General features: G+C 36.2%; 2 protein-coding genes and 1 long non-coding RNA gene across 12 annotated transcripts in view; 2 read left to right on the forward strand and 1 right to left on the reverse strand.

The window, feature by feature from the left end:
* The first annotated feature begins 98 nt into the window (after positions 1-98).
* On the forward strand, positions 99-1,894 carry LOC142987250 (mannose-P-dolichol utilization defect 1 protein homolog). Its single transcript, XM_076135899.1, has 4 exons — positions 99-338; positions 459-657; positions 1,009-1,213; positions 1,568-1,894. The coding sequence occupies exons 1-4, from the start codon at positions 251-253 to the stop codon at positions 1,808-1,810; spliced, it is 735 nt and encodes a 244-aa protein (XP_075992014.1). The 5' UTR covers positions 99-250; the 3' UTR covers positions 1,811-1,894.
* A 653-nt stretch (positions 1,895-2,547) lies between these two features.
* Positions 2,548-12,631, reverse strand: LOC142987248 (uncharacterized). Of its 9 annotated transcripts, none has more exons than XM_076135891.1 (19): positions 12,501-12,631; positions 12,009-12,318; positions 11,709-11,785; positions 11,357-11,479; positions 10,531-10,751; positions 8,965-9,105; positions 8,209-8,885; positions 7,891-8,126; positions 7,530-7,699; positions 7,071-7,223; positions 6,794-6,871; positions 6,089-6,274; positions 5,446-5,536; positions 5,143-5,277; positions 4,726-4,946; positions 4,448-4,624; positions 3,673-3,912; positions 3,435-3,554; positions 2,548-3,214 (listed from the first exon to the last, which is right to left on the reverse strand). In XM_076135891.1, the coding sequence occupies exons 2-19, from the start codon at positions 12,307-12,309 to the stop codon at positions 3,049-3,051; spliced, it is 3,513 nt and encodes a 1,170-aa protein (XP_075992006.1). In that variant the 5' UTR covers positions 12,310-12,318; positions 12,501-12,631; the 3' UTR covers positions 2,548-3,048. The 9 variants fall into 9 exon arrangements, with proteins under 9 accessions (XP_075992006.1, XP_075992005.1, XP_075992004.1 ...); XM_076135890.1 differs by having other exon boundaries at positions 4,460-4,642; XM_076135889.1 differs by having other exon boundaries at positions 4,448-4,642.
* A 4,437-nt stretch (positions 12,632-17,068) lies between these two features.
* The window catches only part of LOC142986742 (uncharacterized), a 248,843-nt gene continuing 241,581 nt past the window's right edge, over positions 17,069-24,330 (forward strand). For both annotated transcript variants that reach the window (XR_012960420.1, XR_012960421.1), the window contains exon 1: positions 17,069-17,339. This is a non-coding gene — a long non-coding RNA (uncharacterized LOC142986742). The remainder of the gene's footprint in view (positions 17,340-24,330) is intronic.

Genomic DNA, 24,330 nt, shown 5'->3' on the forward strand with positions numbered 1-24,330 from the left:
CAGTAATAGTCGATTGGGAAGATTATCAACAATGGTCTGCATTGTTTTGCTAGTCTATGAAATGCCAAATCATGGCGCGTCAATGTCATTAATGTCAATTCGTAATATCCGGGTTACAACGCGAACTTTGCTCGTCCGCCGATGGTTGTTGTAGTTGATAAGATAAATCAATAATCGTTACAAATGTACTGAACAAGAATTAGAGTTGAATTATCTATTTATTTATTGTTGTTGTTCTAGAATAAGCAAAATGGGCGATTTTTTAAAGGGTTTATTGTTGTCAGTTTTATCAGAGAAATGTTATTATGAATATTTCGAGAAATTTAACTTTCTTGATGGTAATTTCATGGTCTAATTATTTGTAAAATTCAACCTATTTATTTACATTATTCCGATGTGGTTTCTGTGATGTGTTAAGCCATGTAAATCTAAATTCATGTATGGTTTTATAATTTCAGTTCCTTGTCTGACAGCGACACTGAGTAAGGGTCTTGGTATCGGCATAATAGCGGGCTCAATTCTCGTGAAAGTACCGCAAATATTGAAGATATTAAACAGTAAAAGTGGAGAAGGCATCAACGTCTATGGCGTGTATTTAGAGTTGTTCGCTATCACTGCAAACTTTGCTTACAGTTATGTTATGGGTTTTCCTTTCAGGTATGAAGCTATTTATGTATTTAATTATGTAAGCTATTTTGCCGCAGATTGCTGGTAACAAAAGATAGATTAGAATGATGAAAAATAATTAAATAACTATAACACTGAAACTGTGTTCCATAATACATTTTAATATAATGAGATATTTTAATAGTATCAGCTGTAGAGATATATTTGTGTCTGGTCCTCCTTCAAATTATTTTATGCCAAGATTATTAATTATTATTCTGTCGGAAAAACATGTCCTTTAGTTAACCAAGGTGAATAGAATAATTGAGAATGTCAAAACAATGTTATAAGGTGGTACAAATCATTATGCCACAGCTAATTTATTTTTTATTTTTTTTACAGTGCATGGGGTGAAGGCACATTCTTAGCGATACAAACAGCCATAATAGCAGCACTTGTGCTACACTATGGAGGTGCAACTGCAACAGCCGCCTTGTTTTTGGCTAGTTATGTAGGTCTGGTGTCCGTATTAGTGAGTGGATTTACACCTACTGATGTATTATGGACTATGCAGGCTGTCAACGTGCCTATTATTGTTATTGCAAAGGTATTTATGCATAAGATACTTAAATCTGCAACTCTAGCTGGGTGGATAAGAATAAAGATATGTTAATTCCCTGAAACCTGCAAAATTTTGTATAAGTTGGTGTTTCAGAATAGTTATTAAATGATAAATATGGTTACTAGCAGTTGCAATATTGAAAATTCAAAGGCGAACATAAGCTGTCATCATTTTAAATAATGTGTAATAAATAATTCATCAGTTTTATTTATACCTACATAAAACTTACTTAGTGTTACTCACCGTTTATTTAAACATGTCATAGTGTTTACAAAGATGTTTTTAAGATCTTCTTTGCAAATAATGATATAGGTACAAATATATTTGTTTTTGTTTCAGTCTATTCAAGTTATAACTAACTACAAGAATGGAAGTACTGGCCAGCTATCAGCAATAACATTATTGTTGCTCTTTGGAGGAAGTGTAGCTAGAATATTCACATCACTGGTTGAGACTGGTGATTTCATTATTATTGTGACCTACTGTGTATCAACAGTGGCAAATGGTGCAATTGTTTGTCAATTATTCTGGTACTGGAATGTTGATAACACCAAGAATAAGAACAAGAAAAAGAAGAAATAGTCCATTTTATTGTTGGGCTTTTCAGAAGTAAATCTGTATTGTGAATTTCTAGGAAATTCTCATGAATAAAATATTTTTACTTCATTTTTTTTTTATTAAAAATGGTCAAATAGGTATATGGCATTAATGGATATTTACATATTGTATTTATTGATAGCTAGAAAATGTAAAACATTTTGAACCAAAATGACCTTTCTTAGGGCCTACCCAGAAACGAAATTAACAGCACAGAGAGAATGTGTGTGTAGGTGTGTAGAGTGCTCAGGTGGTGATGTTATACAGCTCATGAAGTTTGTTAGATAAAAAGATAATGGATCAAATATTAGGTCGGACTGGTACATGAGTGCTCCAACCCAGCACGAACTTTCTTTTCATAGCAATTGAAACGGGTTCAATTGCTCACAATTGATAAATTGAAGTGTAGACATTGTATTGAGCAATTTATTGTACAAGTAGACAAACTGTTTAGGTTGGTAGTCTGTGCACTGTGGTACATTGTGCCCTGACCCCATTTGTGTGTACCTACCTATAAAATAGTATCTGTAGCCTGACATGTAAAATATTTTGCGAATTTTATCAAATATATTAAAATATCAAGAATAAAATATGTATATTGGGTGATGGAGACGTAACTGTCGTACCGGTCCGTGTTCACCAATGCGTCTTTTATTTTACAAATTGTCACAGCATCGCGGTAGTGTGTAATTTGAAAGCTACCTGACAAAGTAAAAAAATAATTTAGTTTGTATCATATCACTTTATTGAATTAGTTTCACAGTTAAGTTTTAATTTAAAGAACAAATATCAACACATATACAGCGAAAAGCTACTTTGCCACATTAAAAAATTGGAATGATTGTTTATCAACACGAAATTACGGGTATGTAAACAGTATATCAGTTAATTTTCAATTAGTAGAATTAATAATGTAGCATCAAAATAACTAAATGCGAAATTCGTACTTTAAAACATATTTCACCAATGAAAAGATTCTTATTGTACTCTATACCTATATTTACAACTAACTAATCATAAATGAATACATGTGTTATAAGTATAACCAAAATCGACCATGAATGTCTCACATCTGTTTATACAACAGTAGGTTTCTTATAATATTAAAACCATGTTTTGGTCAATTTAATTTACAGTCAATGATCACTGTGAATTAGCACCAAACCAGAATTTTAAAATTAACTATGACTCTAGCACTCTGTGGCAAATCAAAGCATTGCGATTTATTCTTTGGGAGCTGGTTCAGCTGGTTTCTCTTCATTATGAGCGTTTCTTTCCGGTTCATTTCCATCCGCCCACTTGCCATCGTATTCCTTTCTGTCAACATATCTTTCTTCTTCGTATTCGCCTTCGCTCCGATGACTATCTCGTTCAGAATAGCGGGAGTAGCTGTAAGTGTTATAAAAAATTAAAATTCCTATATAAAATTAAAGCGGAATATCCTCCGCAAGCTAAAATAATTGAGATTTGTTTAGCTGAGCCAGTTTGTAAGATTTAGTTAGCTTAGCTAAAATAGCTTGCGATAGATGTACACGTTTGAAAAATTGTTCACTATGCAAGCTAAACCATAGCGTCTTTAAAAAAAAGAACTAAAACAATTAAAACTGACCTATCCCTGTCCTTATCGCGTCGTTCGGGACTGTACGACCTCGATCTGCGAGTTCTCTCGGGGCTTCGGGATCGTGAATACCGCGGGCCTCGACGATCTCTAAAGTCACGGAAACCGCCCCTGTAAGCACGTTAATTTTTAAGAAAAATATCACTCGATAAGCCCGCCGCGTAAATTTTACTAATTCTAGATCGGATATCGAGTATCATTTTAGAGTCGATAGGAGCGATAGAGCCACCTGAAAGGTCTGCCTCGGCCGCCGCCGCCGCGCCGGGGCCGGAAGGGGCGGCCGCCGCGGGAGCGGTTGTCGCGCCACTCCTGCTGGAAGCGGCGCTGGTCGTCGCGCCGGAAGTCCCCGCCGCGGCCGCGCCCGCGCCCGCCGCCGCCGTTGTAGGTGTGGAAGCGCGGCCGGTAGTACGTGCCGCGCTCGTAGCCGCCGCGCCCGCGCCAGTTGCCGCGCCGCACGAACCGACGGAACCTGCGCCCGCATTTCGTTACTCACCGAATACGCATTGCATGCTATACAGATATATCGGGATTTAGCGATTCGACAGAAGCGATCTGAGGCAATCTCTCACAGGAAACCATTGGATAAAGATTTTGATGGATATAAAAGAGGGCAAATTACATTAGTGATGAGTTACATTAAATTACACATCAAACACGAATATATACATACACAGATATACTGTATAGATAATAATATGTGTTACAGTAATGAGTTAGAGCAAAATGCTGAAACCCGTAAAATGTATCGCGATCTCCATCCAGCAGAATCCGAAATAGAGAGTATCCACAGGTGCTGCGAGTCCATAATTCCATGCTACCAATATAGAGAAGAAAAACACGTACGATCTACATAAAATTATTACTCTACACTATACTATGCCTATCACGACTAGTAAAAGCGAAGGAATGCTTTTAAGTTACGGCGAGTCGAGAAAAATACATGCTTAGCATTTACCAAACTGGAGTTAAGTATAATAATGTAGCCACACTGCAACCAAAGATACCTTGAGCCCGACCGTGATCGTGATCTGCTGCGGGAGTAGTAGGAGCGGCTGGCGTCGGAGCGCGAGCGCGAGCGCGGCGAGCCCGAGCGGCGCCGCCGGGACGCCACCGAGCCGCTGCCGCTCGAGCCCGAGCGAGAGCGCGAGCGCGAGCGGGACCGGTACTTGCGCGCGCGCGACCTGTTCGACACATTCAATCTATGAATCATTAGTAAATTTGCACTCGGCGACATTTCGACTCGCTCTCGAGTGTGCAGTATAAGGTCGAGCGAGATACTAACCTGCTGCGGGAGCGCTTGGAGCGGCGCTCGTCGTCGGAGGAGTTGGAGGAGTGGCGGCGCGGCGAGGGCGGCGAGCGCGGCCGGCGGCCGGACGGCGACGGCGGCTTGATGCGCGTGACGAACTGCTCGGGCCGCCCGTCGCCCACCGACACCGGCGTCTCGCCCTCCTGCGCCAAGCGGAACGACCCGAACTTGTCCAGCACGATGTTGCCTTTGCGCACCTGCCGGGATATCGAAACGACGTTCGTACAGTTCGCGTCCGGGTGATACGATCGCGTTCGGGTGGTGCCGCTCCGAACGGCCGGCCGGCTAGCCGAACGTCACGGAGCTACGGCGTACGTCGGGAGCCGATCCCGGAACGTACGTTATTATATTTATGTTGTTCCGTCTTAAGGGCAGTAAAACTAGAAAATGTACCGGGTGCGACGGCTCGGTTCCCGGCGGGTCGGGTTCGCGTTTGCCGGGCGGCGGCGCGGCGGGCAACGGCGGTGGCTCCTTCATGGCCATGGCGCGCCGCACCGACACATTCTTGTCGCCGCTCGACGGGGACGGCTGGGGATACATATTTTTAGTTTCATGTTTAATTTCCTTCAAGATTCATCGCTGACTTCGAGTAAATTAACTAACACACAGATCACTTAAATTGCCTGGAGCAAAGGCATAATAGATTAAACTAAAAAAGCTACAATCTAACGAAAAATAATGGGCGATTTGACGTACCTTCGCGTGTTCCTGTGAATCGTCGGAACTATCTTCAAATGCGTAGTGTTCTTTATATCCTTTAGGTACCGGCGGCTCCTTTTTCTTAACACTGGGGAAATAGTTTATACGTTACTCTTTCATCCTCAAGTTATTTCGAAATTACACGTTTCAGTAAAACAATATGCATAAATAAAAGATGTATGGTTTGATAAATGAGTCTAACAATCAAGTATAATGTTGAATACGATTAAAAGATGGGATACATTTATAAGATTTTAGAAATACTATGGTTCAAAATGTAGGCGTTAAAAGCCAAGGAAGGATTCAGTTTGAAATGTATAACATAAGTTAGGCTGAAATAATAGAAAGCAAAGGTATTCACGCAGCAGGACAAAATTACTTCGTGAAAAACGCGAAAATTTAGATCCCAAACTGACCTGAGCAGACAGTTCAATATGATGTATATGATCGGACGATAAGCTCGCCCCTTTTTCATTGGGACCTGATATTGTCATTGGCGATTTTATTCACCTTTCGGGTGCACAGTTACAAACATATACAATAACAAAGTCAAGTTAGCCTGTTAACATCTGTGTTTATACCTACAAACTAGCTATACCGTGAGTGCATGTGGTATGCGAGCGATAGTGAGTGAACTAACGTGTCCTTGACGGCGCTCATGGACATTTTCCACTTGGGCTTCTCTAGCGGCGGGGGCGGCGCCTGGTCGCCGGGGCTGAGCGAGCCGCGCCCGTCGCGCTTCGTCAGCACCTCCTTGTCCACCATCACGTGGTACGCGCTCAGCTTCGACTCCAGCTCCTCGAGCCCTTGCATCTCCTCTAATATCCTATTGTATATGTTCACATTTTAATATACATACACTAATCATATTGAGTGATCTGTTAAAAAGCATTTAAATAACGATTCTTAATACTGAAGTAAACTGAAGAAAAGTAAAAAGTATCTGTAGTTGTACGTAAGTTTCGACACTGGCCGATCTATCGCCGACATAATAGTTAGGTCCCAACGTTATAGGGCACGAGCTCATCGCCAATTGGGCTTAAGTCCCAATAAGCAGCATTGGTTATGTTTAATTTAGCCCAAAAAAATATTCTAGGCAACATTTTTATTTTGGGCTTAACTTGTCTAAAAATATATCTAAATAATAGTAGATTATCTAAACTAAAAAAAATACAGAATATTGGCACATTTTTGGACCATTATTATGACTTGAATGAACAACTAAACATACCAAACTTTAAAATAACTAATATTGATTTATATTGTAAATAGGTTTTATAATGTATTAAAATGCAAGTGGTAAGATGTGTATTAGTTGGTTATTTACATTAGAATGAAATGTTACCTTTTATCATTATGTTTTCTATCTCTGTCGTATTCACCATCAGAGCTGAGGTCCCTCTTTTTGCCCTTCAGCTCTTTTCTGGAACATTCCAAATAAGACGTGCCAATTTGTCAATTTTATTGCAGATTATATTGTATTATAGGCCTAAGCTTACATTTACTTAAGTTCTGTAGCAATCCAATTTGCATGATTTTACTTCAGATGTTATAATACTGAAGGTGTGGGGCTTAAGATGCATTATACTATAATGATATTAAAAAAGTATATTAATTCCTACCTGATTGCGTCTCTGAGTTTTTTATCCCCGATGCTGTCTAGGTCACGCAGACTGTAATCAGCGCTATTAGCGGCGGCGCGCGCTAGCTTCGCTTTGCGCTTCTCTTCCCTCTCTTGTTCTTTACGCTTTCGTTTTGACTCTTTCTTCTTCTTCCTAATAAAGCAATGGTATTTATATAAAGTCAAAATTGTAAACATATTACTACTATTTTTTTATATTGAAATGTATCAACGAATATAGTGATGGAGTGAAAATTTACTCCACGTAGTTGATGTTCCGTTTATACTGTACAACTGTGACAACAGTTGTACAATTTGATATGGCCTTGAGATTATTGTAAAACTTTAATCAAATTGAAAGTTTACCCAATACGAACGTATTTTTTTTTAAACTGGCTAAACGCAACTGAAACAGACCTCACGCCTTTGCCCAGCCAACATTCGAACAAATAGCACTTACTTATCTTTCTTCTTCTTTTTCTTCTTGTCTCTGTCAGCGTTGGGTTGGGGTTGCTGACCCAAGTCCTGTAACTTGCGGTTGCGTTTGAATGTCGAAGTCTCTTCCAAGAAGTTGCGTACTTTCTCCTCATAGTCAGAGTCTTCTTTGGTCACCTCAAGGAACTTACGCACCTGAGTAATAGTAGCAAATATAAAACACATCTATTATAAAGTTGTTTAGGTAAAAGTCACTATTTGCTAAATATATTCTCACTTTTACATTATAACTTTTATGCGTAGCAATGAGCAAACTTAACTTAATTTATAAAACGGGATACTTTTTTATATTCATTTATATTTTATATTTTTTATATATATTATACCTTCATCTCATAATCTATATCGGCTTGTGATCTAGCAGGTTCAGGATTGATCTCCTCAACGGGTGGTGGCGGTGGTTGGTAGCCGTAGGGATGGTTAAAGGAAGAGTTGTGCGTGCGCGAGCCAGCCTCGGGCGCGCCCAGCATCTCCATTCGCTTGCTAAGTGGAGACAGGGATCGTTGTCTTTTGTTGTTTGACTGTGAGCGACGTTTTTTCTTACGGTTCGGCCCATCAGAATCTGGAGATAAAGAAATTAAGCTATGGGTCAGAAAATGTGATATCAAAAAAAGTAATAAAGAATATTTAAAAATAATGATTACCACTAGTATCAGACGACGAAGATGACGAGTCTGATGATGAACTGGAGCTTGAGGAATCGCTGGACGATGAAGACGAACTACTAGACCTCTTTTTCTTTCCTTTACCTCGCTTCTTCTTCTTTTTCTTATCCTTTTTCTCCGTCAAATTTAACAATTGCTTCAAAGTTTCTTTCATCTCATATGTCTTTGCTCCAGTCAAGCCTGGTAGTAATAGTTCTGCTGGCTCGATCAAAGGTTTTGTTGTAGAAGTTTTACTTTTCAAGAAGTCCAACGAATTTTGAGCTTCTTCATGAAATGGAATGATAGCTAAACAATCTTCGTATGCTTTCTGTGCTTCAGTGATCTTGTTTTCATCTTCGTAACTGCGACCCAATGCGACTAATGTCTCTCCTAAATATTTACGGGCGTTCGCGTGATTAGGATTCAGTTTTAATGAAGTCTCGAAATCTTCTATGGCTTTCTTGAATGTTCCACTGTTTGCATAAAGTGCTCCCCTCGCTACTAAACCTTCAACATTCCTGGGGTCGATGCTAAGGGCCTTGTTGAGACATTGAAAAGCTTCAGAGTGTCTGCCTGCCTTGAAATGTTCTATGCCTTCGGCAACTGAACGGAATGCCCATTTGCTCGCCTGCGCTTGTCGAAGCTCGTCAGCATATTCCGTAGATGCGAAACCACCCCTAGACAAACAATATTTCAGCATTAGAATACAATCAACATTAAATAAAACAACGAAACGCAAATAAAACGTTTAAGTACCTTAATGATGCGAAATTGGTGCAGTGCATATTGGCTATGCCTAGCATTTCAGAGAGATATTGGACGCAGTTGGGGTTATTGAAGCCTGGACTCTTCTCTAATATTGCTTCATAACTCTCTCCTTTCATATCCACAGTTTTCCTATAGGAAATATTAACTTATCAATATAAAATGCAAAGTGACAAAATTAAATCATTGTCCTATTATAATGGATGAAGTATTTTCACTGAGATGATAGTAACATCTTCAAATAAAGTATTAACTGAATAGTTTCAAGCATTTAACTCCTAACTGTTTGCTTAGTGTCACACATACGTTTATCCTCACCTGTTCCCATGGAGCTGTTCAAAAAATGTTATTTTACTTGGTATTTTATTTCTTTCACACATAAATATTTATAGATTAGGTGATGTCGCCTCGACAATGTGACATGAATATTACCGAGACCTTTGCTACAGTCACAACATAATGTAGCACGAGTGACGCAGTCTTGGGAATCCTCGCTATACCTAGAAAAGAACACCCTAGAATAATAGAGGGAGCTGCGTATGTCCACGGCCCGTGGCGATACGTCTGATACAACGATGACAACTGCCGCGCTATCTTGTTAAACTATTGAGCCATCTCGGAGAGCCTCACATCAGCTAAATTGATAATCGTCGGTATCGAGTCCTTTATTATAATAATAAATAACTCCAACATCCAATAAATGCTCATTATAAAAGTCCAATCAATACGTTTCAGATAATGCTGGAATGTTAAACATTAGTTTTAATACAGAATTACATGTTTCTTGTTACAGATTTCAACATTGTAGAGACCCTAGAATATTGTACTGACCTTTTCCGTTTTATGAAAACAAAAAATGTGTAAGTGATTTGAATATTTTGATTAAATCCCCAACAAAAAGGTGCAGGATACTCTTCTAAACATATGTTAAGTACATCCATTAATGTTCCAAACGTTTCCTTCACACCTGATTAAAACTTTTAAGAATACCATGCAATCATTTTGGTGAACAGTGTGATTCTGTACTGAAAAGTGATCATAAACCAGTGATAACATATATCCAACACTTCTTCTGTTGTTACAATACATATACCTACCAAGTGTGTACACAGACCCTTTTGTGTAAAACCAACCACAATATCATTATTTATACTGAGCTCCTAAAAAAGCAGAGGTATTCAAGGGCAGACTGCGAAATATCAACAAGCCAATATTCTATAATAATATGTTTTCAAGCTTTATTCCAGTTATCTTGCTTAGTAATATGTTCCTCAAATAATCCTTTGTGTATTTCTATTTATGAATATTTGTGGTTCTTCAAAGTCCTTTCCAATTCTTCCTGATTCCTTATTTAAATATCTTAGTCTTCAAGTAATCCTTTTCTCCCAAATAAAAAATAAATACCACTGATTTTGTAGTCTCAATAAATAACAGTACAAAATAAAACAATAAATACTTGGCAACAACACTTTGTGTTTAGCAAAGCAGTAACACCTGTAAAATAGTGTAAAGACAATGTGATTACTTGGAGATGTGTATAATTGTTTTGATACATACTTGTATATGAGTGGGAAGTCGTCTGTGCTGAGGAGGCCTAGAGGCGGCTTAGGCGGTGGGTCATCTGGGCCTCGCGTCACACCCTTCATGCCGCACACCATTTTGTCAGTGTCGGGGATAACTTCTATCACTTCACAGCACACAGTGTCATTCATCAGGTAGTTTCTTGACAAGTTTTTCTTATCCACAGCTGGTATGATATTTGTCACTGGTAAAAATGCCTAGAACAAAAAGGAAATTTTATATATAAGTTAACCACAGCTGATTTACTAACATTCTCTATATTGAAGAAGTGCACATTTATTTACATTTATTATTGAAATTACAAAATGCTACCAATAATTAACATGTCATAGTAAAGTTTCCTTTTTCAAAGATCAATATGACAAATATCAAGTAACCAGTGGTTGTATTAACACACTTTAATGTATATTCAACAAGTCAAGAGTTAAGTTCATTGCAATGTTAGTGAATAACAATTTATTTATAAATTGAATATTTGCATGAACAATGGCATTAGTACATACATGAATGAAACTATAAATTATAGCTCATTACTTTACGTATTATAATGCAATTTTCTAATTCTTTTAAAGAACAAGATTAAGGTGGTACTTATAGATGTTCAGTTTAGTTGTATCAGTGGGTTAAGGAATAATTGGCACAATCTAACTGAGCTTCTCCATGCTTAGGATGAAGCATAACATGGTTGTTATGTACTAAGTTAACGGTCTTAAACACATATCAAAGGTCTTTGGGATGACTAGAACAAATTTGATACTAGGTTGACTAGTAACCAAACATTAAAAAAATGGACATAATATACCTTCACATTGATGTCAGCAACATAACGAGAAGTAGGTCCTGCAGTACATAGCACCTTGAGCATCATACCCGATGCTGTCCTGTTGATGACTGCTCCTATGATTAGTTCTCCTGTCTTCACATTCTAATAAAAAGAAAAAGGGAAATTTAACAATACTTATTTACTCTTGTATCAAATAGTAATAAGTTTACTTGCTTTCTGTTTGAAAATTATTGATTAATTAGTTTTAAAAGTTCTCTATCTAAGGTGAACAGGTCACTGGGTATCCATGTGCTGAAGGTGAAATCATTTACACAGATTTATATAAGAGTGCAAGTGAACAGAAGAACATCAATAATTTCAATACACTTACGTCAAAGAAGTGCCTCAATCTCGCAGGTTTGTCCACATTCAAAAATGTTTCAAACGGTGGCATCAACGCATACAAGTCTAGAACAAAATTTTATATTACATTAATGATTAATGATAAGAAATCATGAAATTTAATAAATAATTGATGTCTATACAATAATAGTCAATACATGTGGAATACAGGATTTTTTTGTGACATTTCATTAGAAAAAAACAATGAAAATATTGACAAACAGGTAGTGTGTTGACCTTGTCAACGTAAATAACAAAGCAATAAATTGCTAGCTTGATTTTAACTTACTATCTTCCGGGGTCGTAGCATCAGTCCCAAGGCTGGATGACGATGGTGTCTCTTCCGAAATTGACGCATCGAACAAGGCATTAGCTTCTTTCGCAATGAAGTGGTGCAATTTTAACCTCTTTCCACGATCTTGAAATGTAAGATGCTTGTGCCTTGACTGGTATACGGCAAAGTCCAAAGCACCTACGCCAATTTTAACTAGATCGTCTTCTCCCCTTTCTGCTTCCCACGTTTTCTGTAACTGCTGACCATGGTAGTTGATGGATTGCGTCACTAAGGACGCATCCAGTGTTGGTTCCATGTCGAAATCCTTAAATAACACAAGGTTATGAAAAAATAAGTAGATTTATTATTGAAAATATGCATTGAAAGCGAGAGTTGTCGCTAAAACGACGCCATTTTATCATTTTTCGCCGCTACCGAAAGCAAATAATATGTTTACTTCACCATGTATGCATTCATAATATAAAAAAGTATGCAATTAGAGCTCACCTCTGTAAAGTCAGTGCTTTGCAATTGTTATCATTAATATTCAATCCAACGAATTGATATAATAACTTCCTCACACCAAAATTCCTCGCCGAAACATCAAAATGGCGACCTAATTTACTTGACATAAATCGGAAATCAAAGACAATGAGAACTTTATTTTTCATAGACAAGGAGACCATTATTGCTATGAATCGACTAAAATATTTGTAGAATATTTTGGCATCCAGGCGACTCAGTATCGTAAATTTAACGAATATTAGATACATATTTATAACTTTGAGCTTTCGCATCGCACGTTTAATATAGGTACAGGATGTCAGATAGACGGTTGTACAAAAGATATAGGTGTCGTATCTAGATTGTTACGGTTGTACCCACGGAATAACTAATACAAGAGGAATCGTAACTTTAATATTCAAAACATTACATCGAGTACGGTACTTTTTTATTAACTTTCATATTTTATTCAAATAGTCAGGAGTGCAAACAACACATGGATTTTTTTTTAAACCTCTATGTTTTTCATAGCATTGTTTATATCCATTATCCCATACCCTACCTATGTATAATTAATACTATTGTTAAATAAAAGGCCACACGATTTTCTTTCGTTTCAGTTTGCACCCTTAATGACAACATAAAGGGCAAATTCTAGCAGAAATTATTAAAACCTGTATAAACTACGACTCGACGCATACTAAACAGGACCAGTATTGCTTGAAAAAGCCGGATAATTTTAGACTACCTGCGACGATGCGAGTGGTATTGCGGCATTGCTGGCATTCGCGGTCCGCACTTTCTTCTTTCTAGCGTGATTTTCTATTCATATCAACTATCGACAACCGCCTAGGTATCGTTTTTGTATGAAATACTGATAAGCACCCCTAGCGAGTGCAGTAGGAACAATTTTTTACGTAGGTACATTTAAAAAAATTAAATTCTCTATACTCGATTGTACTGACTGTAGAACATACGTGCTACTGCACATCATCTTCATCCTCTTCAGAAATAAGAGCTCTTATAAATAAATCCAAAAACCCCAGTCTAAGCACACGAGTCTCTGCTGAATTTTGAAATAAAACAGAAATCCCGATGTGGATGTGGCCTTACTCGCAAACGCACCTCTTATTTCTACTTCAGTTTAACGGTCTATTTAATTTATCGATAAATTTTAAATAGCCGCCATATTTAATTTTTTTTAGACGATATGATGGGTATCTGGGTGCCCACTAGGACTAAAACTCTCACCAAATATTGAAAAACCCTGTAAGCTCAATTATGTGTAGGTATTTACCTATAGTGGCATCATAATTCAGCATGTTTGATAACTTTAAGAAACTATTTTGTATTAAAACAATAACTTATTGTTTTGTAGCTGTCAATTTTTTCTAGACCCACGTTTGATGTATAATATGATTACTAGTGTTCTCTAACAAATTCTAATAATTGTTATCGCAGTCGCGGCTCTCTCCTATCTTACTGGGCTATTGTCTAAAGTAATAATTAAATAAGGTACAAAATTCGAAAAATCCCATTATAAAAGTCTTCGGCGGTCCCTAGTTACTTTAAAGGAAAAGCAATACAGCTTGGAATACAGCAGGCAATTTGAAATATATAGTTAAATGAAAATAAACGCCATTTGTATCTTTTAACCGCAAATATAATAGGTACTTTAAGTACGTTTTCGGTAAGAATGCAATCTTTGATAATATAATTTTTATGGCATTTTAACTCTTATGTGTTCTTATTAGTTTGCATTTCGTGATTGTGTTTAGAATTAGACCCTGAAGCTAATTCACGCTTTTGGAGCTCATTGTTTTGATAAATATTTTGGTAAGGTTACTTGTTTTAGTTTGGTTTGATTGTTAATTCAAATATATTTATTTCCCAATACTTAATGCATTTTTTATTTTGCTATGTCATCTATCATGCAATTTATTTCCAAAAAACAAAACAGTATTCCAAATATGCTACAGTACCCCATACATATTATACTTAAACTAAATAATAATAAAGTTAAAATTCTAATCTCCTTCCTTCGTATTGTACCCACATGATAAAATAAGGACGTTATATTATAATGTAGCCGCCTAATATTTTAGAATAATGTAGATATAGCGGCCATATCTTGCATACTTCAAAGCGGCCATAAAGCGTCATTGGGAAGGTCTCACTTCAATAGGAGAGGCGAATACAAAAGACGAAAAGAGGGCTAGGTAATGGCAGACACAATGGAATACTGTTTGGACTAGGAGGCGGTCCGCCCTCCACACAATGGTCCACCGCGAAACTTATTTTATTCCTCGACACTTATTTATTTTTTGTACCTATCTACTTTCAAGTTTTACACGTGAATACTTACCCTTGTATGCTGGGCATTGTTACCAAAATAGACTTTAAATGAAAAGTTATTTGTGAAAGATTTGTCCTCTTTACTAAACTGTTAAAAATAAGAAAGTATAAAGGTTTACCTAAGTCCTCTTGTTGATAAACTTGGCTAAAGTATCGTGATTCGTCAGGTTTTGTAGAAAATAAGGCTTAATTATAAAATAAAAATTGTTTCCGTTAACTATAAAGCGTTGTTATTAAATTAATGATAGAGATCATTGCATTGTATGGTACTTAATTCATAAGTTATTAGCCCAAAGCTACAATACAAGACTATGAGACTTGTCGTCAAATAAAAATAGATATTACCAATATTGTGATTATTTAGATAAAGCAACCAATGTTCAAAGAGTATCTTATAAATTTCATCAAACTTTGAGAGTTTCTTTACTACTCATACGTATCGAAAATCGTCGTAGCTGCGTAGTGCGTACGTGCTACGAAACGCTACGCAGTGCGTCTACGTAAGTTTTATTCTGCTGAATATTCAGTGATTTTAAAATTTAATGTTTAACTAAGATTTCCTAAAACTGTTTCTGTGGGTTATAAAATGAATACATCGTCACGATCTATGTAATTACAGTAAATCTATACTATCTATACTAATATAATAAAGCTGAAGAGTTTGTTTGTTTGTTTGTTTGTTTGAACGCGCTAATCTCAGGAACTACTGTTCCGATTTGAAAAATTCTATCAGTGTTAGATAGCCCATTTATCGAGGAAGGCTATAGGCTATATAACATCACGCTACGGTCATTAGGAGCGGAGTAGCAACGAAAAATGTTACAAAAACGGGGAAAATTTTGACTCATTCTCTTAGGTGATGCAAGCGAAGTTGCGCGGGTCAGCTAGTGTATGATAAAATACGGGGTGTAGGTACTTAAGTGACTCGTGTGAACTACGAAAACTAAAAAAGGGTTTACCTATGGATTTATTTATAAGTAATTAAAAACGAACGGTAATCTCTCAATGACCTTTTTAACAAATAACTAACAAGGCCGTGTGCACAACATGAAAGATCAATTCATACAGAAAACTACTGTTTCCATTAATATCAGTTATTTTGACACGCAATACACGGGGGCCACGTTAATATTGCATCCAGAATTGGTATTATGGAACCTTTTCGGTAGGAGATAAGGTTGACAATGATATGACAATTAGTGTATTGAGTGTGTGATTAGTGGTTGTGTATGTGTATGCAAGGTGTATTGTGCACGTTCACACAATACGCGGCACGGCTTTGTGTCTCGCGTTCGCGCCATTGTAGTCGGACATATTACCCAACGTTTCCACATTGTATCTGCTCCTGCTGTCTCTGGCTTCTTCCTTTGATGGGACATATCTTATTTGTCGTACGCACTATTGTGTTATTTACTTACTTACTATTCGGTTTTTTGTTATAACGATTCTTACAAGAACACAATTGTTGTTAAAATTTGACACGAGACAATTCCAGTAGAACCGAAAGAGTCTCTCTGAAGTAGTCTATAGTGAACGATTAACATGCTCTATTATACCAGACAATGAAAAATTGTAAGTACTTGTCTGACCACAAACCTGAATAAGAAGCGTTATATGCACATAATTTTTGTTTTCCAATTTCAGTCTTATTCTTAACAGATTTTCATCTTTCTTATTATTTGACAGAAAAATTAATAATTAATTATTTATTATATACAATAAAATCATGGGGTGTTACCCCATGATTTTATTGTTGCCAGTACCGTGGAAAGCCAAATTAATATTTTTCCAAACTATCTTTTTAAACAGCATAGACAATATAATAGTTTGTTTTTTTTTATGTATACCAACTTCTGGTAGACTGGACTCAAGGCCTAACCCCTTCCTCATTACGAGAGAAGACCCTTGCCCAGCAGTGGGACATTAATAGGTTAAATTTAAGTATTTTATACTAACTTCTATGACTTGGGTTTCTTCAATAGCTATTTATTTACATTTATCGGCTCGCAAAGTTATTAAAGCTAAACAACAAAGACATGCACTTGCATACGCAACTATCCCGTTGGCAAACAATGGATTAACTAAAGTTAATGTATTGTAAACATTTAATTACATTGTAAGAGGGAAGTGCATTATGCAAGGGTATGCGAAAGGGTGAAGTTGACCACGGTGGATGCGCGAGGACTGTGCGCGGCAAAACCACAGGGCGAGCACTCTCGCCGGCCGGCTGAACCGTTCACAGTTTGTGCTTGCCTTCCACGAGACGCGTTCGCTCCTACGCGACCACCGCTATTGTTCGGACGAACTTTTTCGTAAACTTATTTTCCCGCCACGTTTGTAATTGGAATTTTCTTGTTGTTATCCTGTGCAACCGTGTTTACAGTGTGCCAGCATTTAATAATGGGTGAATTTTAGTGGATGCGTGTTGTGCAGTGATTTATGGGAATTTATTGGAATAAATACACAACTCTATGTTGGATTTCTGCGGTAAGTTTTTTTACTATTTACAGACTAAAAGAAAATCTAATGACATTTTCAAAATTCTAGCAATATACTGTACTTTTTTTAAAGTACCTCCTACCTATTAGAATTTATTTTATTTGAATGTTGCTTGCTATATTATTAGGTGTAAGTACCTGCATTGTGTTTATCTAATATTTTATATATGCACCTGTACTTTTTGTTTGTGATTTGATGATTTATGTTGAGGGTGGTAAAGTTTCTTATCCCCATTTCTATATCTACGGACCCTTTTGGAAAGGTTTTTTCAGATAATTAGACAGTTCTTATTCGTTAAAATATAGCAAATTTATTTTTGGAGAATATGAACATTTTGATAAGATATAATTATGACTATCTGAGGTTATATCGTCGGTAAACACATAAGACAAATACGTAACAGATAGTTAAATACGTTCTTACTTATTTATGTCGAAAGTGCAGACATGCTGTAAAGTTATATTAAATAGATCCATTGTTCAAACCAGTAACATATAAACGGCGTTATTGCAGTTGTAACTGTTTTTGTATCGACACAATGGCTACATTTTCCCGCTGCAACAACTTACACGTAATACTCGTACATTTATGAACTGGCATATTATAATAATAGTAAATCAAACGAACCATCAAAAAACCAATCGGGCGGCACATCGATAAACGCGATAAAGTTGCAAACAACAAAATAATGGTAGAGTCGCGGAATTAACGCTCCTATTGTGTTAGTACAATAATCCGCTATCTAGGCCAGCCTCAGTGCTGCAGACGAACCTTTTGTCTTTCATGTTCGCCGTTAATAATGGCGGGCACCGAAACAGCCGCGCACAATACCGCGAAATGTGCGCGTTTTCATTTGCAAGACAAAACGCGCTTTGTTGTTGTGTCCGCTCAATACTAAATTTATAGCCGGTGGACTGAGAGCCGTATTGACGGCCGGCTAACGAACGACCAAACGCCATAAATGCATTTTGATCACAACACAGATAATAGCGCTTTGATCTAGACGGGATAACACAGCGGCCTTCATTGTGCAACTCTATGTAATTGTTATCTTACACATTACATAACATACACAATAACTATTAAGTATTATCATTATCTGTCAAAATCATATGGTTTTAAATTAGAAATAACCATATACATTAAAATTTTATCACGCTTTAATAACTAAGACACAAGTATAGGTATAGTTAAAATACAATACTTTAAATCTACCATCACTATGTAATAAAATTGCTTACTTAATAATCAAAAACAAAGTTCCTTATAAATTCTGCATAACATCTACAAACAAATCTTTGAACGTCGTTACTCCAATTTACCGCGACAGTTTAACGTCGTTGAGTATAGAGTAGGTACCATTCAGTTAATCTCTATTAATTTAAAAGGAAGTTAATATATTGCTACATATTAGCGAAAATAATGCGCAGAGACATAGATATAGTAAAGAGTGTAATGTTTTTCACTCAAAAAATCTTCATCATCGATCAAATACTTTCCCTAAAACATTCCGTAATAAGTGCCAAAAGTCCCAAAAAGTAAAGTAAATTAATTATCATAAGTGCCATTGCATGGCAAATGAAACACTAGAAAGCTGAAATATTGCTTCTATTCTTCAAAGCTTGTATTTAATATTACGAAGAAATCATTTAATTTATTTATTATCAAATATAGATTTTTTGTTAATCTAGAATCATTACGTACACAGATGTGCACGCGCAGTGCAAAGCAACGGAAACAAACTTTAATCTTAAAGTTTTACTTATTTAAGGTTTTTATACAATATTATTTACCTATATAAATATAAAAATAAAACAATTTCATCAGTATTTCATTTAGTTAGGTATAACGCTTTTTCGCGCACTCGCAGGTACGCAGTTTTCAACTATAAGCATCAATTCTAAAGAATTATAGTTTAAAAAAATATTTAATTAAATTATTATTCGGGTAATTCATAACCTGAAAACTAAAAATATATACCGTCAGTCACTAATTTACTACGCCTACACTACAAAAATGCTTAGCATTTTTTATAACTTGTTTTTTTAAAAGGCAAAGGAAACTTGCAGAGGTAGCCAAGAGAAGCTTTGCGGAGCCTGTGGTCGCCGCAGGCTAGCTGTCAGCCATTAGTGAATTCGTATCTTCCTGCCTTTACTGCCTTGATAGATAAAAAATCAGGTGCTATAATATGCTTACATAAAAGTAACGAGATATACGTATAATTATTTGAAATAATTTGCGAGTTTGCAAAGTAAAATCAGAATGCGTTTGCGGTAACTGTACTAAATATAAGACTGCAGTTAATTAAAAACTGTAGTTTGTGTGTGTTCATATTTAATTGTATATCAGTGTAATTATCACTGAAGAGCTACTCGCTTTGCTGTTTTTTGGTCGTACAAATAAAATATTCCGTTACGGGTAAAACTTGAAGACACGCCAAAACCGAATAAAAAACTCAGAGATCCCCACACATAAAGTTACACTCGAGACCCAAAGAGTATGCGTCACAAAAGCGTCGTAATTGGCCCGTTCTTTTTCTACTTCCCTGAAGCATTCAGAGCCAATGAAACGTGTGCATTTAAATGACGTTCCACAGCTTTGTGGGGTCACACTAAAGTTGTTCGTGAAAACCGCCAGTGAGTCTACGACTTTTGTTTAGCGACGACTGAGGGGCTACTAAAAAGAACCTGCTTGTTAAGAAATCATTAGTCATGCTTATTTGAAAATGTAATAGCGTTACTGTGTTAGTAACATGTAGGTGGATGTCAAAATGCAGAGTTCACTCTTTATTGTGTGATCTATTCTGCGTTGCATTACTGTATTTTTTATGTCTTTGGCACGGTATTAAGATTTACAAAAGTACCCATTCTAAACCCCTAATTCACCTGTTCAGTAATAAAGGCATTGAAATTTTAATCAAACAGACATTTCTTTGTATATTTTTTGTGTTGTATATAGTAATAGGTACACAAGAGTGTTTTGATGTTGTTGATTGAATAGACTTTGGAGTCGCATCAATTGGTGAATGCGTACCGTGAGTCTGTTCGTGTAGTTGTAAAAGAACATGTCCCAATTGACGTATCCATTCATGATCAATGCAGTTCAAACAACAATACTAGCTATACAGACTGTACAGTTTAATAATATTGTCCTTTCACAAACATTATGAAAAGATGATTAATAAGGAAGTGAAAGAAGCAGAAAGAAAGCATAGTTATTGCTTTTTTAAATTATGGTTTAATCTTAATGAACTTAAATAAGAATTGAGTAACATCACATTCTGTTCTAGGCATTCGATTTATAACAAGAATATAGAAAAGTTGTAAGAATTTTATAGAGAAACACCCGTGACGTCGTATCAATACAATGTCTTCGTTTAAATTTAAAAATCAACTTTCTCAACTGGGATCCCCGGCACGCACCACAAAACATACTTACATAACTACACATCCCTCCTTTCTCCTATTGAATTGAGTCCCCCCTCGCCCACTCCCATTCATTCTTTACAGCTTTTGTAGGAACGCTCAGGCTTTTTGTAACAATGCTGCCGACGTGAATAGTTACTGTCGAAATATTGTTAAGCATGATGTCATCTTGCAGACGGCGGCGGCTGCTTGCTTTAATGAAACTGAGAAAGCCAGTTGCGATAATTAGTTTGACAGTTCATGATGCCCAAAAGCGTATTCAAATCATTGCTTTCTTTATAAAAAATCTTATGCTTTCCAAATTTTCTTTGTAGAAATTATAAAGATCTTTTATTAAAAGGCGTAGTAAATACCATAGATACAAACAATAATGGTCTGACGTTATGATATCAAATAATTTCAATTAATATTAATTTCCAATAACGCGTCAAATTAGATTCTAATAAGACACAATAACAACACACTTTAATGGCTTTGACGTAAAAAACAAAGTCTAATAAAGATAGTCTGAAATGTGTAAGTATCGTGTAACAATAAGAACTTTGTCGATATTTCTTATAAGTAAAGTAACTCGATTCGTGATTACACTGTCTATCGATAATATACATAAAAGTCGAGTATTAAAGTAAACAATGGTTAGGTACCAGAGGGTGTAGGGGGGCTGGGCGATCGGTATTTGGTGCTCGCATTGTCGTTGAATAACTTTTGTCCCTATTGTGTTGCTGAAAGTAGAGCCACAAAGACTCTACGGCGTGGAACATAAACCGAAATTCATCAGAGCGCCGATTGTTCGTTTCTTAATGGTGTTTGCAGCTAGATTTGTATGTGTTTTACTATTTTTAGATGTTGGATAAGCTTGTTGGGAAGACAGCTCTTTATACTGTATGAGTAATATGAGCATAGTAAGAATAAATGTGCTTATCTGTAACTACTCAAGATACTCTTTTGACTTTAATATCTGTGTGCACTGGTGTGTAAAACTTTCATTAGTTACATTTAAAGCAAAAAAACTGACCTAATAAAAACATACATACTTAGGTAATATAATGTTTTATATTGCCGCTATTCAATACAATAGGTTTGATTACCCTGATAACAGCACGTGAGAAGCGCTGTTAATGTACCGGCGCGGGCGCCAGACCGATGTGAAAGGCGAGTGTCCTATCGTAACGAATCTTCATTAAAGAATAACCTTAATAATACATCAAAATCTCTAAACAAGTTTGCATAACCTTTTGCTTCGCTCATTTGAATATTAATGAATCAAACTTCATTAGCAAAAAGTGGGTCTAAATACAATTTAGCTAATCAGGCGCTATAAATATGGCCTAATCAGGCATTATGAAATGAGAAGAATGGCGGCGTTCCTTTCGTCTCTTTATTTCTTTTCTATCATCAACCCTTAATAATGTATTTATGATTCGCAAAAAATATTTCAAGACTATATTATGTTTAGTGTGGGAAATGTTGCAATAAGAAAATTAAGTAAAGACTGTTTCGCATGTTGTTGATTTTCTTCATGATAAGCATTTTCATCGCCTTTAACGTAAATAATCATTATCCATAAAAAAAAAACTTATAGAGTTTTGCTTTGCAATACATAATGTTGACTTGTTAATTCACTAAACGGCTGCTAAAGGAGTGTGAGCAATTAAGCCAATTATGATGTTGGTTTAATTGTTGTTCCGACCTAAACGGGGTAAAGTCATTACCTGCCAGTAATGTTATGTAAGAGGGTTGATCATTTAAATTGAATCGCTACGTCATTGTATGCACATTTCCCTTGTGCGTTCCACACTATGCGTTTAAAGGATAATTACAGTCACATTACACAAGTTTCGTGAAAGCCGCGACACTTTACATCGGAATCTCGCCACATCTCCGCAAAGCGCCGTAGAATGAGGGCGACACACAAAGGGGAGTAGAAAAATGGGTAACCTACTCTTACAGGCCTTACAAATCTCACTATACACACAACATCCATAGAAATCATGGTCACCATGGTTTTTGTAAAGAGACTATTCGTTATTATGTATCCAGAAAGATCTTTTAAAACCTAAACACAAAGCAATTTATACGTCACCACATATTTTGGAAATTACCATTCATCATTATTCTTTACATTTCCAAATCTAAAATTAACCTGCCTTTGCCTTCTTAATATTCTTCTAGATATTATACCAGTCGCTGATAAAACTAGTTTGATCAGATAACCGATAGACATGTAGATACGTGGTACACAGGTACGAGTCAAAAGTAAGAATCCGTTAGATGTGAGCCTGAAAGGATCGCCATTCCTTTTTGTATCGGTCACAATAAGCGATCTTCAAACTTGTGTCGCGGTCCAAAACGCTAGAGCGAGCGATTTTTTTAAATGTTATAAAAACTTGATTGAAAGCTTAATATAATTAAATTAATTATAAGTAAAAGAAACTTCTGCCAACCCAATAGTTCAGAATTATCTTTTAAACAAACACGTTAATTGTCTTTAATGTCCTAAAATCTTCAATTTAAATTTATAAATCTACGCAATCAGTCGCATTACTCGCATTTGACAGTCATTTATTTTAGAAAATTTGCCTAGCAGAAAGTGAGACTGGATAGTTTTGCTAAATAAGCTTAGCTCGGATTGCCGCGTATCTTTGCGGCGTATGTCGTTCATCACGTAGTACCATCCTAACCTTTTCCTGAAAGAAACAAAATTACGCGCTATTCAGCTTTGAACGTAATTTATAATTGAAGGTCTGAACCACTTGATGTTCCTTTGAAATTATTTACATTGGCTGTCTATAGGATAATCGGGTTGCCATGATTTTATTCATTGATAGCGTAATAAGTCCTTCTCTATGAGATTAAATTGTCTATTGATCTGCCTATAGTTACTCTGTTTTTGTAAATATTACACAATATCTACTTATAGAGGCTCTGGAACTTTGTCAGTTTTAACAATATGAATGTTACTTTAAGATTTTTGTGTTTGATATAAGAATTATACTAATTAATCGTCGTTTGTATTTGATTGACCATAATTACCAAAGTACTTAGGTATTACAATTAACTTTCGCATCGACACAAAACGTAAAGCAAGTTTAACTATTTGATTTCGTAATAACACAATTCCTTCTTCTTGATTGATCAATGTCGTGTGTGGAATAAATAAAAATACGACACTTTTTACCCTAACCCTCGAACAAAAATCAGAATCGTGGCTACGGCCGGAGACAACAATTGTAATAAAGCGTTCCTATTATTCATGGGTGTATTAACTTAATGCGATTCAATAATGGCTATTCACAGTAATGTGGGGTGGACTGCGTATGTTTTATAACGTTTTATATGAACCAAGGGTGTAATGAAAGGCGTTGAAAACACTACATTGTATGAACGCTTTTGTGTCTCTTACTTTGATTGTCTCGTGTCTCAAGAGAGCTGTTTCATCTTTTTAGAATTTTAAAGACAGATAATGTAGTAAATGTTGTCTTATTTTAATATTTTTGAGACCCAAGTACTCGTAGCCGGCGATCCTGTATGGCAAAATGTATGGATGTGAATGA

This window comes from Anticarsia gemmatalis, chromosome 3 (assembly GCF_050436995.1).
Source record: "Anticarsia gemmatalis isolate Benzon Research Colony breed Stoneville strain chromosome 3, ilAntGemm2 primary, whole genome shotgun sequence".
In the NCBI taxonomy this organism is placed as follows: Eukaryota; Metazoa; Arthropoda; class Insecta; order Lepidoptera; family Erebidae; genus Anticarsia; species Anticarsia gemmatalis.

What these genes read in the sequence shown, in the direction of transcription:
- LOC142987250 (XM_076135899.1), top strand. Translation starts at nt 251, where the DNA reads ATGGGCGATTTTTTAAAGGGTTTATTGTTGTCAGTTTTATCAGAGAAA. An exon ending in GAAATTTAACTTTCTTGATG is followed by an intron (nt 339 to 458) that starts GTAATTTCATGG and finishes TTATAATTTCAG; the next exon opens with TTCCTTGTCTGACAGCGACA. An exon ending in GTTATGGGTTTTCCTTTCAG is followed by an intron (nt 658 to 1,008) that starts GTATGAAGCTAT and finishes TTTTTTTTACAG; the next exon opens with TGCATGGGGTGAAGGCACAT.
- LOC142987248 (XM_076135889.1), bottom strand. Translation starts at nt 12,309, where the DNA reads ATGGAACCAACACTGGATGCGTCCTTAGTGACGCAATCCATCAACTAC. An exon ending in ATGAGCGCCGTCAAGGACAC is followed by an intron (nt 5,537 to 6,088) that starts GTTAGTTCACTC and finishes CTATTTCCCCAG; the next exon opens with TGTTAAGAAAAAGGAGCCGC. An exon ending in ATTCACAGGAACACGCGAAG is followed by an intron (nt 5,278 to 5,445) that starts GTACGTCAAATC and finishes ATGTATCCCCAG; the next exon opens with CCGTCCCCGTCGAGCGGCGA.